At 33.9% G+C, this 20,123-nt stretch overlaps 1 protein-coding gene and 1 long non-coding RNA gene across 4 annotated transcripts in view; one reads left to right on the forward strand and one right to left on the reverse strand.

Moving 5' to 3' along the window:
- The window catches only part of LOC128209355 (E3 ubiquitin-protein ligase UBR2-like), a 140,351-nt gene extending 136,603 nt beyond the window's left edge, over positions 1 to 3,748 (forward strand). For all 3 annotated transcript variants that reach the window (XM_052913367.1, XM_052913368.1, XM_052913369.1), the window contains one exon: positions 473 to 3,748. In XM_052913367.1, the coding sequence (XP_052769327.1) occupies positions 473 to 614 (142 nt within the window). In that variant the 3' untranslated portion in view covers positions 615 to 3,748. The remainder of the gene's footprint in view (positions 1 to 472) is intronic.
- Positions 3,749 to 17,296: 13,548 nt separating this feature from the next.
- On the reverse strand, positions 17,297 to 19,360 carry LOC128207756 (uncharacterized). Its single transcript, XR_008256759.1, has 3 exons — positions 19,294 to 19,360; positions 17,646 to 17,727; positions 17,297 to 17,389 (listed from the first exon to the last, which is right to left on the reverse strand). It is a non-coding gene; the product is annotated as an uncharacterized LOC128207756 (long non-coding RNA).
- Between the last annotated feature and the right edge of the window lie 763 nt (positions 19,361 to 20,123).

Below are 20,123 nucleotides of genomic sequence, written 5' to 3' on the forward strand. Positions count from 1 at the left end.
AGGGTACAATTACACATGAAAACATGTAAGGTATTTGTTTGAAGGGCTTTCATTTTCATTTCTGTCCATTTCATACATGCTATTACCTGCGAATTACATAAGATTTGTACATGCAAAGACTGTTTAGAAAAATGGTGTGTAGAAACAATTAACTGATTTTTGTCATATGTAGGTACCTCTTCATTAAATCCTATCAAAGAAATGTCAAAAATGGCTAGGTCGCAAAATTCCCTGAAGATATGAACAGTGTAATGTGGTGTAATTCCTGTTCAACCAAGATGGAATAAAACTCTGGAAAAAATGAGTTTAATCAGCAATAATAAGTTGACAAAATATAAATCTGCTGTACTTTGGTAATGTTATCATCCTTAAACACTTCTAATTTGCTGCTTCTATATCTGAGTTTTAAATAGCAGATTATCTTGGACGGACTGAATTAGTATAATAGTAAATAAAACCCGTGATATTTCAGACGTGGAAACCCTCTTCACCTGTGCAAGGACAGTTATGCCCATCTGGAAAAGCTGTGGATGTCACATTCGATCCCGGAAACCATTGCCCACAACCTCGAGTCTAACGCCACGCTACTGACTATAGACTGGCAACACCTATAGGCATCCTTCTGCCCGGAAACCATCGCCCACAACCTCAAGTCTAACCCTACCCTACTTACTATAGACTGGCAACACCTATAGGAACCCTTCTGCCCAGCAACGATTACTAACAACCTCGAGTCTAACTCAATTTGCGTGCTCTGGACTGGCAAACCCTATAGACACACTTCGACCTTTTAGTTGGTGTTAAAGTTGAAAAACTTTGAATATGGTGATGCATTTCAGAATAAGTGACCATAAGGTTTGCTCTGTGTCACGTATGTAGTTGTGAACAACATAATGGAAATGAAATTAATGAATATCAGATTATGGGCATTGTTTTGGGTCATAGGGTAACTGGTTTTGTTTTGGACTATTTTGGTAATGCTGAAGCAGTGAATAAAGTGGACAAATTATTTGGAGAGCCAGATAATGTAATCAGCAATGGCATGCTATATTAGCATGCTATAAATGCCTGGTTTTTGCATTTTGTGTCACTTTAATGACTACTGTTAAATAGAACAACGGGAGTTGCATTAATTTGTAATAAAAACAACAATTTAGTCACTTTTTTATGAATGAACTTTTGTCGTTACCTTATGCGGTATGGCATGTGTTTAGCATGCTATCTGTTAAGACTTTGTAAACTGTACGTTATCATATATAATGATGATTTTTTCCTCTTAATACAATCCTGTTAGCTAAGAAAATTGTATTTATAACATTAAATTGTCCATACAAGATTCAGTAATTATCACACAAGGTGTTGAACTGAAGTCTGCTTACTATTTGTTATGTACCATCAGTCTAAAGTAGAAATAGCATGATTTGTTGTTGTACTATTATAATACGGTCTTTAAAATATTTAATATACCTTTGAATGACCTCAAAATTCAAAATTCTCGGGATTTTTTTTAAAACTATTTACAACAAGTACAGCTGCGTTTAAACACAAACCTTGACCCTTAAAATGCTTTAAACGGGCTAACTTCAGGGGAACCTTGCCTCCTGTGACGCTCATCAAGGTGCTGGATAAATTCACAATCTTAGGCATTTTGTCACTATTTTCACAACTCTAAACGCCCTTACCTCATTCATAAAGGAGTGGAGAAAAAAAAACAATGGTAGATTGGTTATGGAAATGTGTAGAACTAGAAGTGTGAATTTTTGTTTGTTTGTGATTTGAAATTGGAAGAATTAATACAGTTAAAACTTGCTAACGCCTGGAAAATACTAACAAACTTTTGATCTAACCAAAATACAAAACATGTCTAACTAAATCCAAAAAATTTGAAAAAAGTTCATTATAACCTGAACATCAAGATAGCAGAGTTCGACATAGCGAGTTTAGACTGTATGTAAATACCCTTAATTATAACGTTAGCTTGATTATATATTGTTTGTAAGAAGTATGATCGCTCATACGTGTATTCTGTTGTTGCTTTGTATAAACTTGTACAGTGTATAATAATTACTGGATTGTAAAAGTTATATGGCAGAATGGCATAATACAGTGTAGTTGTTTATGTATCGATCCTGAAATTTAGTCTTTTTAATCAGGATTGAGCCCTCTTAACTTCAGACTACCTATTGTACAGTTGTGAAGATTGATATTGGCTCGCACATCACATTTGCATCACGAACAGTAGGAACTTGATGTACATTGAATTAAATATGAATGACTTTGGAAACATTAAATTCAGAAGGCGTCTAAGCCCCTTTACTCTGTTTTGGGCATGAATCCTTTATACTCAGTCAGACCCCTAGCTATTTTTCATTTTTTCAGGGCATAAATAATTTGAATTTATACTCAGGCAGAGCCCTGGCTATTTTTCATGATTGACATTTGTCATCTGTAAGAACCCCTATTAATAACTAGATGAAAATCTTAGATTGATTTTATTTTTTATTTGTTGGAGAATAAATATTTCATTTTACACTCCTATTGGTTAGTATTAACTTTCACTTCACTTGACAATTAATGTCTCGAAACTGGTGCAAAAAGATCAAAACAAAAAAAAATGATTGATTATATTGATTTGCAGTTTGCACTTTATTGACAAATAATTCATAATTCTCTTTTTCCATCTTATTTTGGTTTTTAAGGAATGGCATTCCTTGATTCGATTGTTATACCATAACATATCTTTTTTGTTTTATTTTCTATGGTCTAATTTAACTGGCAATGACGTCATTTAGCTCATGTAATTGAGCATCAGGCTTTTTTTCTGAATTTGAATTTTCAATTTTGGCAATTAGTTATATGTGATAAAAATAATCATACATTCATTGCCTTTAATGTATTTAATATAAAACTGTATGAAACTTTAACAAAAAAAATAATCTTGAGCTCGTTTTATTATTTGTCCTAAACTTGTTTAATAATTGTAATAAATGGCAACTCACCTATGATCCTATATATACCAGTCATTGTTTAACTAATCAAATATTGGTAATAAACAAATCCTGAAATAGTCAACTATTTGAATCCAGCTTGAGGCTTCTCCCTGCTTAGGTATTTAAGGAATAAATTATGTCAGTGAAAATACAAGATCTGTTCAGTGGTTAAGTCTTGGTCCTACCACACGTTTGTTTCACCTCTGATGTAAAATTTGCTGCCACCACTCGCCAAGTTATTGAAATAAATGACAAGCTTGAAGCACAAGTTATGTATGATTTCAGTCAATAGGAGAGTAGGTTTAGTAGATGTTAAATACCATTTTTCCAAACTTACAATAAAATAGGTAGTGTGCATGTATTAAAATATAGTTTGTTTATCTGCACACTGCTAATTGCATGCTACCTACATGTATGGCAGGGAAGCCTCTGATAGTATTATTAATGCAAAACAAAGTCAAACATAACACTCTTTAATATGATACAATCTCTGAAATTAATACTTAAACATATATTAACCATTACCCGTTATATGCATGTACATAATTATGTCTTCTGTTGTTGTTTTTTCCTATAAATGTTTTGATGGAAGAATATGTTAATTATTTTATATGATTTCAAACTATATGCATATATACTTATGTACTGTATGTATGTATGTTATGCTTTATATTCCCAGTGGATATGCGCAATACTTATATGATAACATGTATTTTCTTCTTCACGAATGATATTTATTTGAAAATTAAAGTCTGTTGAAACAATCAGTTGTTTATAATAATTTATTTTAGCTCCATAGTGATGTAAGCTGACAGCTTAAAGAAGCAGGCTCATGTCCCTTTCCTAGTATGTGACCTTATATCATCTCACCATTAACATTTATCAATATACAACTACTGTTTAATGTAATCGGGTATATGATGTGTATATAGCGGCACTTATACTGTCTGGCTATAGAGCTAGCTTTTATAGAGCTGTCTTTTATAGCAATGCAATAGAGTGTCCGCCTGCACAGCGAGAGGTCGTGGGTTCGAACCCCAACAGGTGCACATAGGAATTTGTGCAGTCTGTTACATTTGGCACCGTGTTGCACAATTAGCCTTGAGGTCATTGCAAATTGACCTTTGTCTCCGAAATTGGAGGACGAATTTCAAAATGGAATGGGAATTTGTAATCGGGTATTTGATGTGTATGATAGCAGCACTTGTACTGTCTCGCTATAGAGCTAGCTTTAATAGCGACGTGGAAGAGTGTACGCCTGCAGAGCGAGAGGTCGTGGGTTAGAGCCCTGACAGGTGCCCATAGCAATTTGTGCAGTCTGTTACATTAAGCATATATATTGCAAGAACTACATAACTTTTGGCACCATAGTAAAAAATATAGGGCATATTTTTGGTTAAAAAATGTCAAAATATATTAGAAAAACACATTTTTGTCTCTGTAAATGTGAATCATTAGATATCAGCATGTTCTACAAAGAAGGAAAATGATAATAAACCTAACCTGTACACAAAATGTGTATGTAAAATGCTGATTTGTTGCTAATGGTGATCCTTCAAATTTTGGCGGCCATATTGAATTTCACGGTTATGACCATGATGCAACGTGATCACCCTCACTTTTCTAGCACCTGAGCTCTTCCTCTTACATCGTCAACAATGATAATGAGGGGGACCTTTCATGCAGACAGAAACACCCCCAGGGACTAGACTGTAGGTAGAAATGTCCATTTTGAGGGACGTGAGTATTTTCCACTGGCGGGATTCAAAGCCATAAGCTATTGGGTGAGAGGAGGATACGCACATGTATACCACTGGACCACTCTTACCCTCGTTGAAAACAGCTGTTTCTTTAGTTATTAGCTGTGTTGCATCCATGTTAGATTTTCATCATTAACTTTACCTACTGTAAATGAGGAAGTTTTAAAAGGCATTAATGTTGATATGTTTTCGAAACATAACTTGAATATCAATACTCCTGAATTTATAACTAAGCTCTCACCATACAACTTTAAAAGTACTTGAAACCCCAAGTGAGCATTCCTGAGTGGCAACTGTAATATTTCTTGATAAATATATTTTTAAAATAAATATGTCTATATTTGTAAGCGGTAGCATTGTGTGTCTCTCATTAAGTTTCTATAAGGCTCTTACCTTGAGCTTCTAAACAGGGCCTTTGTTAAATGTTTGGCTACTGGTCTTGTCCCTGTAGTTTCCATTGTATTCTAAACCTTGTATCTCTAAAAAGGGTATTTGGTTAATTTTTGACTACTGATCTTGTCCTTGTATTTACCATTGTATTCTAAACGTTCTGTTAATAGGGTATTTGCTAAATGTTTGGCTTCTGGTCTTGCCCCTGTAATTTACATTGTATTCTAAACCTCGTGCCTCTAAACAGGGTATTTGTTAAATGTGTTGCTACTGGTCTTGTCCTTGTAGTTTTTAATGTATTCTAAACCTGTAGCCCCTAAACAGGGTCTTTGTTAAATGTGTTGCTACTGGCCTTGTCCCTGTAGTTTCCATGGTATTCTAAACCTTGGGCCTCTAAACAGGGTCTTTGTTAAATGTTTTGCTACTGGCCTTGTCCCTGTAGTTTCCATTGTATTCTAACCCTTGTACCTCTAAACAGGGTCTTTGTTAAATGTTTGGCTACTGGTCTTGTCCCTGTAGTTTCCATTGTATTCTAAACCTTGGGCCTCGAAACAGGGTCTTTGTTAAATGTTTGGCTACTGGCCTTGTCCCTGTAGTTTTCATTGTATTCTAAACCTTGTGCCTCTAAACAGGGTCTTTGTTAAATGTTTGGCTACTGGTCTTGTCTCTGTAGATTCCATTGTATTCTAGGCATTGTGCCTCTCAACAGGGTCTTTGTTAAATGTTTGGCTACTGGTCTTGTCTCTGTAGTTTCCATTGTATTCTATACCTTGTGCCTCTAAACAGGGTCTTTGTTAAATGTTTGGCTACTGGCCTTGTCCCTGTAGTTTTCATTGTATTCTAGGCCTTGTGCCTCTTAACAGGGTCTTTGTTAAATGTTTGGCTACTGGTCTTGTCCCTGTAGTTTCCATTGTATTCTAGGCCTTGTACCTCTAAACAGGGTCTTTGTTAAATGTTTGGCTACTGGTCTTGTCCCTATAGTTTCCATTGTATTCTAGGCACTGTGCCTCTAAACAGGGTCTTTGTTAAATGTTTGGCTACTGGTCTTGTCCCTGTAGTTTCCATTGTATTCTAGGCATTGTGCCTCTAAACAGGGTCTTTGTTAAATGTTTGGCTACTGGCCTTGTCCCTGTAGTTTCCATTGTATTCTAGGCATTGTGCCTCTAAACAGGGTATTTGTTTAATGTTTGGCTACTGGTCTTGTCCCTGTTGTTTCCATTGTATTCTAGGCCTTGTGCCTCTAAACAGGGTCTTTGTTAAATGTTTGGCTACTGGTCTTGTCCCTGTTGTTTCCATTGTATTCTAGGCCTTGTGCCTCTAAACAGGGTCTTTGTTTAATGTTTGGCTACTGGTCTTGTCCCTGTTGTTTCCATTGTATTCTAGGCATTGTGCCTCTAAACAGGGTCTTTGTTAAATGTTTGGCTACTGGTCTTGTCCCTGTTGTTTCCATTGTATTCTATTGTATTCTAGGCCTTGTGCCTCTAAACAGGGTCTTTGTTTAATGTTTGGCTACTGGTCTTGTCCCTGTTGTTTCCATTGTATTCTAGGCATTGTGCCTCTAAACAGGGTCTTTGTTAAATGTTTGGCTACTGGTCTTGTCCCTGTTGTTTCCATTGTATTCTAGGCCTTGTGCCTCTAAACAGGGTATTTGTTTAATGTTTGGCTACTGGTCTTGTCCCTGTTGTTTCCATTGTATTCTAAACCTTGTGCCTCTAAACAGGGTCTTTGTTAAATGTTTGGCTACTGGTCTAGTCTCTGTAGTTTCCCTGGTGTTGTAATGCTAAGACTTAAATCCATTTAATCCAAAAAAAGGTCCAATTGTCAAATTTATGTTTTCAGAGTTCTACTTATCAGTGATAGCACACTATACTGACCGTCAATGAAAACGCACTATATCTTGATCTTATGTCATATTATGAGTCATTTTAATGCAATTTCGTCCATAGTATATATCAAACACACAGTCATCGAACACATTATGTTTTTTCATGCAACGTCCAAAACGTGACGTATGCAGCCAATTATATACATCTAGCAGTTTATGCGAGACGAATTGTTTCATTCTTTAAATTCAGTGCATTTTTTTACCTTAAAAAAACTTCGCCAGCATAATGCTCCGGCTTATTTGATAAAGAACATTACCTTGACGTCAGCGTCAGCTTATCTTAAAATACTCGGACGTTTAAAACTTGGCCTTATGAAAATATTTATTCTTTTCAATCCGAACAGGCATCTGGCATGAAATTTATATGCTCTAACAAGCGTTTGTGACATTGTTTTACTGTGTTTCACACTAAATGTATCTGCAGCTTAATTTGGGCGATATAACCCTGTTATTACTGTTATTCGCTGTTCGGAGATTGTTTGTACTTCACTGAGTCATCTGATGGAATCTCAATGTCGTACGATGAATAATACACCTCGTGTTTTATAAGAGGTTTTTTAAGAGGAGTTTTTTATTCATACGAATATAGAAAATGCGACTGTTTGATATAAAATAGCAATGTAAGAATTTCTATAAGGCATATACTTGTTTAATAATCGTGTAACATTTTCTAACAAAAGATCGTACTCATGGACGCATTTGAATTCAAACAGAACAAATTGACATCGTGTTATAACTATAGATTTAATCTCAGAGATTAAGATAATAGTTTCAAAGTTTTATTTGCATAATTTCCAGAAGGCCATGGCCCTAGTGGACAAATATTATAATCAGTATGTATTTACAGGTGAACATATATACAAAGTAGCATTACCAAATTTATTACCAACATTAACTGTCATTACATGAATAGCAAAACATCAAGTAATAAAGCAATAAACTTGAAAAAGTTAGACATTTTTACTTTATGTACTGTATGACGATTTGTTATATGATTTTATAAAATTGATATTTACATTGTAACGATACAGTTGATCTCAATATAAAACATTTATTAGTAATAATATGATTAACTAATAAAATATATTTCAAGATTATTCTTTCCCGAATCAAACTATATTATGTCATGCCATATTGATATAAATGACGAAAACATGTGTAACATGTATATTTATCCATTTTCAGTTATGAACTGATTTAAATAAGCATGTTACTATCTCTTAAAAAGAAGTATTTTTTTCAGGTAAGAGTTTCATCACATAATATACTGTAAAGAACTAATATGTTATTATCGTTAAATAATTTCATTTATGACAAATAAGTTTATTAAAAAATATCGATAACTTTCTATATTCGGCATTCTATACGAAAGTGAAATTATAAAAAGCCTATGAGAAAAATGATAAAAAGATACGCATATGAACTTCTAATATTTTACGAATTAATTGTGTTATTGATATAAGTACACACTTGGCACATAGCTAACTTGCAAAACTACATATTAACTGTTTGTTTTTACACATAATCCTATTAAGGCAAGCAGCATACATGTTAACTGATCTCACTAAAAATGCATTATATACAAAGATACTAATTTGTCTTAACATATCTACATGGTTGGATGTAACTAATTTAATAAACTTTAGCATATTTCATAATCTTCTATAATATCATGAATTATAGTTACCTCGTATATCGGAATAAATAATTTATTACAATCTGAAAAATGGTGTTCAACTTCGATGACTTGGCATAAGTTACAAATGATCCGATAAATAGGTAAAAGATTTGGTTTCGCCCGTCTTTCACTTTCGACTTTAAGTCTATGTGCAGATACATGTAACCTAGATAAGCTAAAACGAAACTTGATAATATAACATGAAATTAAACAATATTGAAGTTTAAAACTTGTTTTTGTATAATCTTTCATTCCAGTTTTGAATAAAATTATAAATTTTTTCTCTGTTTAACATAAGACAGGAACATTTTATCATTACATACAAAAGAAACTTAAAATACCAAACAAATAAGCTTAAATAATTAAGACAACAAACCATACATAAAATAATATCACAAAAAAAAGAAAAGAAAACACAGAAGTGTTATGATTTTTTGATTTATTTACGAAGACAACATTTAGCAGAAAATGGAGGTTATTAGAAACGCATCGCCAAATTTTAATTGAGACATATTATACATTTTATTATTTCGGTCGAACTTTTGCTCTGTTATATTATTGAGCGATTTTAAAATGTAGTCTGATTACACAAAAGGAAAATGTGCCTCATAAACATATAATTTATGTTATGTCTTCATTGAAGCATTAGCCAGTTATGTTTTCAATAAAAGTGTAGTGGTACTACGTTTTTTTTATCAGGAATGTCGTATTCGACTCTCATGAGCTTTGGCAAATTTCGATTTAACTTGGCTAGCGCCTCATGAAGTCCAAATCCTTAAATCCACTTTAGTCGAATACATCCCTCTCGGACAAAAACGCAGCTCTGATACCACAATTGTATCCTACCAACCTCAAGGATAGTGTAACATGTCAATCTACATTTATCAGAAATCATAAGCTTTCAAATGTGTGTGTTTAAGATTATCTTTGCTCTTATTGTCGAACGTTGAACCTTTCTCGTGCTTTCATCTTATTGATTCTTTTCGGGGATTTCCCGGGAACCTCGTCATTTTTAAAGTAGTTTAATTGTTCATCATTCTCAAAGTATTTTGATTGCAAAATATATTGCAGGATGTTTTCAAAGCATTTTAATAAAATTTTATATCCATTTTTTAGCATTTCATCTAATGCGTCCGAAATAGAGTATGCAGGCAAAAGCAGTTTTGCAAATATTTACGAAATGAAACTCTTGATAATTTTAGTTATGCTCATAAGAAATCTGAAAAGTTTTATTTGAAGGTAAAATGGACACATCAAGATCGAGAACAGTTGCTTTCTTAAGACAAATATAAAAATGAATGGTCCAACATTTAAAAACAAGCGAAAACAATTGTTAAAACGTTTGTAAATACAACTGCTATGAATATTCGCCCGTAGGAGGATATTTTATATAAAATATAAACGTACGATACTGTTGCAGAGCATATTCTAAAGAATTTCTTTTTATTTCTCATTGGCCACATCACAAAATATCTAAAATGCGTCGCAGTTGTTTTGGTAGTTTGCTTTCAAAAATATTGGTTTCTCTTAATACAATATATATTCCAACACTTCCCAACAGAAAATGCAACACAGCCGCTAAAATCGACGTAATATATTACAGAATATATTCACGCGAAGAAAGAAACCACTCATCAAAAACTAGAACGCGTTCAGTTGCTATAGAAGCTTGCAAAATCATCCACAAAGATACATTTCTTAGCCACATTATAGTTACTTCCAACGAAGTTGATACAGATAAAAGGACGTTTTTGCAAACGTCAAGCAAGAAATTTACCATTATTGCCATCGCCGAAACATTCCGATGAAATGACATTTCCCCAAATATAAGTTCATATACTTCTTGCAAAACAGTCCAAATCGTAACAGCAGCGCTTTCAATGGCAAAATGTACCCATAAAGAAAAATGTCTTAAAGGTGCTTCCAACGAAGTAACCACAAACAGAAATGCGTTTTTAAACCACATTGCAGTTGCTGCTCCCATCGATGGTAACACAAATAACACGACGTTTTTTAACCACAGTTCAGCTGCTTCGAACGATGTAGAAACGAGTAACGCGGCGTTTTCTATCCATATTACAGTTGCTGCTCCAATCGACGTTAATACAAAAGTCACGGCGTTTATAAACCATAGTACAGTTTCTCCGAACGATGTTAATACGAACACTACGTACGGCGTTTATAAACCACAGTACAGTTGCTCCGAGCGATGTCAATACGAACATAACCCCGTTTATATACCACAGTACAGTTGCTCCGAACGATGTTAGCACAAACAACACGGCGTTCATTAGCCACAGTGCACTTGCTTTCAAGGAAGTAAATACAAACAACAAGGCATTGTTTGGCCATAGTTCAGCTGCTTTCAACAAAGATTTTACATAGGAGAAACAACACGCAAATAGGACAAAAACACCTGAACAAATTATCATTATAATACTAAACATACACGTATCTTCTAGTTCAGACATTTTGTGGTAACGGCCAGAACACATTATTTAATTTTAGATACATGATTAATAAGCATTTCCTTTAAATACAATTCAGTCGTTCATACTTTGAAATTTTCTCAACCTGGATAAATATGTCTGCTCAAATTTTACTATGTTTCAGGAGAGAGAATTAAAAAAAACTGGTTAATATTCAATCTGTAAAACTACTAATATTGGTAATCAATTTCACAAGAGTATGTGCTTCATCATTAATATTATTCAATTATCATGTTTGTTGTAATATTATTTGAAAAAAAATACTGGTTAAAGTACTAGTGTACCTTTTTGCCAAAAATATCGTTGTTGATGTATAATCCGTTCTGTTGGAAAGTAAATCAAGTTCGAAAGCTTACGTCATTCGTGTAACCTAAAATAAAATAATATAATAAAAGATAAAAGTATGATAACGATATATATAGGTCATCAGGTAATTGGCTTTGTTTTGGACTATTTAAGTAATGCTGAAGCAGTGAAGGAAAGTGTAAATTCCCTTGATGGAAGAGCCAGATAAGCTAACAAACAGTATTATCTCGATATAGATTTAACTGTAACAGTTATCGATGTTCGGTCATCGTCAGATATCTTGGGTTTTAATTCAAAGCATTGGTGTAAGGAGTTTGAATGGTGATCATTAACTTATATATATATAAATTAAAATTGATATCTTTTTTATATTTAATTAGTTTTCAGATGCAAGCCACAAGCAGACTGGCCTACTACTTTCAATGTCGATCATTATTGTCTTATCAAATGTTCTCAAGAACTCAGTTCCTGTTGGTCATATAAATTGACGACATACACCAACTGGACGGAAATTTGTAGAACGATGCAACGTTGAAATTTTGGCCCAATGGGGCGTCATTGAAATACAAGCGAAGCTAAAATACTTCACACGTAAATAAGCAGAAAATAGCGTAGTCTTTATAGGCTAAGAACTATTTTCATATATTTTCTGTCAAAAAATTTATTTAGAATTTAACGGCACTAACTTGTTCGTTTACATCGTTTGTGACCCGTGGTAACCCATGTGAGAACCCCAACATGAATCCATTCAATTCAATAAAAGTCCAGTTGTCAGCTGCGCCATGTTTTCAGTGGTTTTCTATCAGCAAACTTTACTGACAGTCAATGAGAACGCACTGCATTTTGATAATACATCCTATCGCAGTTTTCTGATTATGAGTCAACATTTTTCGTTCAATATCGCACATAGTTTATATCAAACACACAGGCATTGTGGTTGTATTTTTATACAACATCCAAAACGTGACTGAATCAGCAGTGTTAACATGTAGAAGCTGATGCGTGACAAATTGTTTTATTGTTTAAAAGTAGTGTAAAATCTTGACTTTAAAACCCATGGAAAAAACCCTTGCAACACTAATGTTCCGGCTTATGTAAGAGGAATGCCACCTGGGCGTCAGTGTTACACAGAAAACGTCCGCTTATCTTGGAATAGTCGGAAGTTATGGTTTAAACATATTTATTTCGTGAAAATATACAAATGACAACGTATTTCATTCTAAATATTTAAGAATTTGATCGGAAGCTAAAAGCATGTAAAGATCATCTTCTTCTGTAGAAAGCAGTTAAACATTTTTATTTGGTTGTCTTTTTAAGGATAAGTGTTTAAGCATGTAAATCAGCAAATAAAATCGGAAGCAGCTGACATGAAACTAACAAACCCAAACACGTGTTTGTGACTTATGTTTTGGACAGTGTCTTATATCAAGGATAAGTTCAATTTTGTCCTGAGTTAGGTTTCAATAGTGTTATTCGTTTGGTAAATGGTTGTAGTTTACATACACAACTGATGCGATGAAATATAGATCCCGTATTTTATCAGTGGTATAATATCCTATATCGTTTAAGGACGCTCGAAGTATGGGCAATCTCTGTATCTTGTTTAAAACTACATTCGATTTTCACTGTTTATTTATTGTATAAGTGCCAATACGATGTTGCTGCAATGTTCTTCGGCATAAGAAATAATTAAGGAGTTAGCTTCTTCACTTTTGGTAATGCTGAGAAGGTCAGCTGTCTTTGATGTAGGAATGTAAATACAAATACAAATACAAATACATTTGTATAGCGCAAAAAGTATTATTCAATATTCGATTGCGCTTCACACAGTTCATGCGCTATTTTCACAAGGCTATATACAGTCATTTACACATAAAATCTGGTACACTCTTTAATTATAAAACAGTCCAAACAAATAAGTTTTCAGTTCCTTTCTAAAAGTAGGTTCACTTTTAATGTGTTTTATGTCTCTAGGAAGAGCATATTCCACCATTTTGGCCCAACCACAGCAAGTGATCTGTCAGCAATTCTGGTTGGTTCTTGATAATCGATAATGTATCGTAAAGTTAGAATGGTAATTCTTGCATACCGGACGTGTGTTTCCGGTCATGTGACCAGTGCTGGAAAACTCCATCTTACACCCCCCATGTAAGATGAGTCACGCGCAACAACGCGCCACTTCTTATTTCTTTTATTGCATGGTTTATGAAAATAATATTATGCTAGTTCAATAAAGCGCAATCAAATATATATATATGCAAGACTTTTAATTAAAATTGAAAATAAATAATCGTATAAAACACGATTTTTAGTTATTTAAAATTACTGCGCTTTATGACGTCAGTAAACAACGTCGCACGCGCTTTTTGGTGAAATGTACAAAAGTTCGTTTTCTACGTCATTTTCCCCACAAATTGATAATTTTAGATATGCAAGAAAAAATATCAATCATGTGTTTCCGGTCCTGATCGAAAAATCCGACCCTCGGGCACGCTGCGTTGCCGGTACCTCGGCAAGCCTCGTTACCGGCTTACGCGCGTGCCCTCGGGTCGGATTTTTCTATCCGTACCGGAGACACATGATAGATACTTATACGACAAAGACAATACCAAAAGTGAAAAATTTAAAGAAGGTTTTATTTAGAGGCATAAGGCAAGGGCCTAACAGCCACTAAACGAGAGACTCACAGAGTAACAAAACAACAAAGATGGACTACACGTATCAAACAATCTTTATTAATAAATGATTGGGTAAAAGTAAGACCCAATTAAGCTGTATTTTTTCACATTTGAGTCAATGTCAAGATTGACCAGCTAATGTGGTTATTCTACAAAGCAGCAGTTAATACAGAGGTATTCTAGCACACCGGAAAGGCATTTCCGGTGAATTTAGCCGTGCTAGTAAACTCTATCTGGCACCCCAAAACAGAACAAAATATCCTTTAAAATATGTTATATTGAAGGAACTTCTTGACGTATGCAGTGAATAAAAATAACTGACCGTCATAACGTCAGTAAACAATATCGCACACACTTTTTGGTGAAATGTACAATAACGCGTTCTTCTATTGTTTTTTCTTTCATTGCTAGTAATTAAAGGTATGCTAGAAAAAAACCAATCATTTGTTTTCGATCTGGATAGAAAAATCAGGCCCGGGGGCACCTGCGTTGCGCGGTAACGAGGCGATTTACTTGTCTATTGTTTACTGTCAATATAAATAAAATGTGTATTTCATTTTAAGTCACTATTAAATAGTGTAAGGTGACCATTGCAAATAACTTTTGCTTTTTTATAGATTGTTTCAAATGAAGACATTCAAGTCGCATTCGTGTGAAGTACCACAGGCATCTGTATTGACGACGAGTCCGAAAGCAGTGCTGCGAACTTAGTTGACGCTAGTACATGCTTGACATCAGATGAAGTCTATGAAGACTCCACTCCAGGCATCACTTCAGGTTGGTTAACAGTGAAAGTTAGGTAGCCCTCAATCAGAACTAATACATGAAAAATAAAGATTTAAAAGTTCTACTTTTTTTATAGAAGTGCATGAACCATTTATTTTCCCAGAGCAAGTTTCTTTAAAATAGCTATTGTCTTAACATTCTAGATTATTTCTTTATTCAAACTGTGTCTGTCAAATGCCATGTTTAATGCTTCGGCTTATTCCTGGTGGTAGAAAATTGAATTTCTAGGACTGGTTCATATTCCTTATAACTGTGTTTTATCTTAAAATTAACAAATTTCAACAACAGAATAAGAACATATCAGATAACGATTTTGAAATATTAACAATGAACATAAAAATATCGACTAAAAGGGTTCAATACTGCTTTGAAAACAAACCGGTAAACTACTCAACAAGATACACTGCAAAACTGACAAAAGGAGAGCATACATGAATAAGAAGCTTGTTTTGTATACATATTTTAATTATAGATGGACAATCAAACGGACTCATTCATATACAATTGAATAGAAAAATCGACATTAAACAATAGATAAATAAATCGCTTTAAAACATATTTTTATAGAAAGTATTTAACACGTGGTAATATAATAATATGAAACGTTTGTCACAAGTTTCATTTGTCACACAGTATGTTTTTATTTATGAAAGCTCGTCAAATGTCTTTCAGTTCAGATACCAAAAGGTGGTTGAACTGTTATCAGCAATTATTTAGGTAGTTAAACCAAAACAAAATGACCATGAAGGCTCTTGTACAGCAAAGGAATTGTCAGCAAATTAAAATACTACATAACATTTAAATAATGTTAAAGTAGAAACCATTGCATAAAAAATGTGTTTTTGGAGCTTAAACGTCCGAAAAGGTATCGAATTATCGCTTCCCACATATGTAAACAACATACTGGTCGAAGGTTTCCTTCAATAACTTTTTTTATTCCGTTACCTAGAAGCATGCAATAAAAAGCCGAGGGAGGCATGGTAATTGTAGAGCCGAATGCGCGTCATATTTTGAAAATATATACTTTATACTACTAACCAGGCGAAAACAGGTTCCGAAAATCCTATTTTGTCATTGTTTCGCCACCATCTTGCATATCAGACTTCAAAACCTCACTTAAACTGTTGCAGATTCGGAATACGTGTACCCCCTGCAACTGTCAGGTGCGTCCATCACATTGAAATAGGTATGCCCTTTGTGAGTTGTCGTCTCTCGGGTCTCTTTTCAACCTTTGTAGTTTATTGTATCTAGTCCTTCTTTTTCCCGTTTTTATTTAATGTCACTCGGGGCTAAGCGCAATTCCATATACTCGTCATCTGTTGAACCTGTCTCTTGTAACTGTTCTTGTTGTTTTCTCAAGTAAACCTCGTCATTTTCGAAGTATGATTGCAAAATAATTTGCAGGAGATTTTCACACAGTTTTAGTAAGTTCTTGAGTTTATTTTTGAGCATTTCAACACAAATATCAATATTTTTGTATGATGCCTGCAATATACGACTTGATGAGAAACACAGGTTTGCGAATATCTTCGATATTAAACTTCTAAAAGTATGGGTTATGCTCATAATATATCGGAGAAGTTTCATTAGCTGGTAAGCTGGAAACATCAACTTTGAGTACAGTTGTTTTCTGATCAGAACTAAGAAGACAAGTGGTCCGACACTCATAAACAATCGCATAACTGTTTTTAAAACTAGTGTCAATACAACTGATATGACTGTTTGACCAAAACCGGATAGTTCGTATAAGATATATACGTACGGTGATATCCCTATGCATACTCCAATGAATATTTTTTGTTTATTTTTGACTGCATCACAATATATTTAATTATACGTAGCGGATCTTTAGGTATTTTGCTTTCAATGATGTTGGTTTCTCTTAATGCAATAAATATTGAAACACTTCCTAGAAGGCAATACAGCACATCCGTTAAAATCAACACAACATACGGCAAAATATATTCTTGGGTAGAGAGAAACCAATCCTCGAAAGGAATGATTAAATCTGGAACGCTTTCGGCTGCAAACGATGCTTGCGAAATCATCCACAAAGAAGCATTTCTTAGCCACACTGCAATAACTTCTAAAGTAGTTGATACAAACAACACAACGTTTTTGTAAACGCCAAGCAAGAAATTAACCGTAATTGTCATCGCCAAAACATAGCCATACAATGACATTTTTCCAAGAATGGTTGTAAACACTTCTTGTAAAACGATCAAAAACACAAACGCCTTTAGTTGCAAAAGGTGCTAAATTTTCCACGTAGTTTATATGTAAACCTATTGTAACCGACCCCGGATGTACAAATCAACTCCGTCCAGTTACTGTCTTATTTATTTAGGTGTAACATACACAGTATACCACAATGTCAATCTGCATATATATATATAAATGGGTCCCGACTGAAGGTATACGAAAACCCTGAAATATATAAATCAACAAAAACATACCAAGTACAAATTAACGTTTAAATAATATCAATAATCACATATACCTTTGACATATAAATCATTAATTGATATGTCCCTCTAATGATATCAATGAGATAACTCATTTTCCTGGCATATGAAAATATGGCAGTTCAGTCTTAAACTAACACAAATACTTTAATAACTAAATGATTAAAATACACAGTCCTTCATTTAAATTGATACACATACGATTCCTCTGTACTCACATAAATGGTTGCCATCAATGGTACTTGTCTCGACCCTCTGGGCTCGCTTATCTCTCACTCAAACATCCAGTGCGGGACTACACTGTGAAATAAGTGCATCTTACAACATGTGAACATGCAAATATTTCACTGATAGCCATGATAGAATTTAGAAAGAAGAATGTTACCGCCAGGCCATCTGGAAGGTAAAAACATGGCCCATTTCCCTGACTACATGTATTCCTGGACTGGGTCGGGGCGTGGTTAGAAATGACTGGTGCATAACATTCTAAATGCAATGTCAGATTCTAATTGAGGGAATTGCTCCCATTTGTCCAAATTTTATTTTCATCAATTGTGGCAATGAAAGCAGATCAGATATCGTGCACAGTAAAGATTTTCCTTTTCTTTTTGTAATATATCTTGAAGAATATCAAAGACTGTGGGAACTGAAAGGTTTTATATCAAGACTTACATTCATAGTTGATAATGACAAAGTTATCAAGTATTGCATTATTAAAAAATATAATTTCAGGTTATGCAGATTGTTGAGAGCAATATGATGAGGGAAGGCAGGAAAGAGTACCTGAGTCTTATAATCTGGTAATGTTAACAAGAAATGTTTAAAACACCTTTTTATCATGACTTTACAATATGATTTTATGTGTATTGTGATCCTAAAATTGGACTTTTTTCTTTATTGGATTTGTTGGAATATTTAACTGCTTCAGACTTTATATATAATATCATGACAGTAAAGCAAACCAAAAAGTATGTTTTAATATATTTTGCCTAATACTATCGTACAGGCCATCCATAAAGCATACTTTTGTTGTAAAAACATCTTAATATTTGCACAATAGGTTTTAAGACTTTGATTTTTTGAAGGTGATCAACAAAAGAAAGATTTTTCATAGAATTTTCTTTTATATTATGATTTTATTGCAGTATGTACTCATGGCAAAATGGTGTTCGAGAGGTGGCGAATAAGGATTTTCTTGCAGCATTGAAGAACGATAATATGTATGTTGTATTTGTTTTCTTCTATATATGTGAATACTGTGTTAAACTTTAAATCTTGCCATGAAATAAGTAGCATGCATTCCAATTTCAATTTGCCAGTATTGCTATATCATAATCCTAAACGATCCTCTACAACTAAACTTTGTGCAAAAATGTTTTTTATACATGTGAAATTCTTGTAATTTCCTGCTAACAGCTTTTATTCCTGTATTGCATATAAACTGATAAATGCCCGAGATGCCAAAAAATTGTATAGATTCCAGTGGTCAGACCGTGAGCGTGTATAGAATATAACGTCGACGTTGCAGCTTTTCGTTTGGGTGCTTTTCTTGGCATGTTTTTCGTACTCATCACATTTCGATGAAATTGAAGTTGTTTCACTTTCCTCTATTTAGGCATTTCGAGATTTTCTGACTTTGTTAAAGTGAAGTAATTCATAGTTATTTTATGCTAGACAGTTGGTACTATTCCCACCAAATCACTGTGAATTGTAAATCCATCGCCAATGCCAATTTAACCAAATGCTACAATTCAACTTCTACTTCTAATAATGATTAAACATCTATATTTGCATTTGCTACTCTAACTTTCATGAATATCTCATCCAAACTACTTTAGTATAATGAAACTAAAGTTTGCACTTTACCCCAGCCAACTCTCTCGTCGACCTTCTCCAAAAACAATGTGACTCAGCAAAAAACAAAGACTCTACCGCACAGTATAATGGTAACATACTACTGATTCGTTGATGATAAAACTGATCACTGACGAGAGAGTCTTTAGCAATTCATGAAAGATACACGCAATATACGTAATGTACGATACAAATATGATAACGATATTGATATAAACGACAACTTTGATAAATGATTAAAGTAAGACATGTATATAATATACGATACAAGTATGATAACGATATGAGGATACTGCAGTTGCCTAATTCCTGATTTGCCTAAATATTCGGAAATCGTTTAAAAAGCGTTTCGGGGACCGTGATCAATATAGAATGATCACAGTCTACGCAACTGACCTCCATAGCAACAGAAACAACACAAAAGTGCAGCTATTCGAGTATAACCCCAAAATAAATAACTCTAAACTTTCGCTTTCCTAAATGTCAATATTAAGTCACGTGGGGGATGACGTCACACAGCGCGAGCTTTTATACTGAGGTTCGAGAGGGTTATCTTTAAACACTAGACCTACTATACGATGTTTATGACTTATCGTCAATCACGAAATACAATGCCAATTACATAAAAAGTAAATAAATTGACGATGTCATTGTTTTGTGTTGTGCAGCATTTGATATGAAAATGAAGCAAAATTATGCAAATTCGGACAAATTAGTAGTTCGGATACGCCGAAAATACACATACAAATACTTCCTAGAAGTATAAAATTTATATACAGGTTAAACATTTTATACATGATTTTCATTTTAAGTAGCATTTAAATATTTTTATCGACTTGATA

The sequence above is a fragment of the Mya arenaria genome, chromosome 11 (genome assembly GCF_026914265.1).
Source record: "Mya arenaria isolate MELC-2E11 chromosome 11, ASM2691426v1".
Taxonomy (NCBI): domain Eukaryota; kingdom Metazoa; phylum Mollusca; class Bivalvia; order Myida; family Myidae; genus Mya; species Mya arenaria.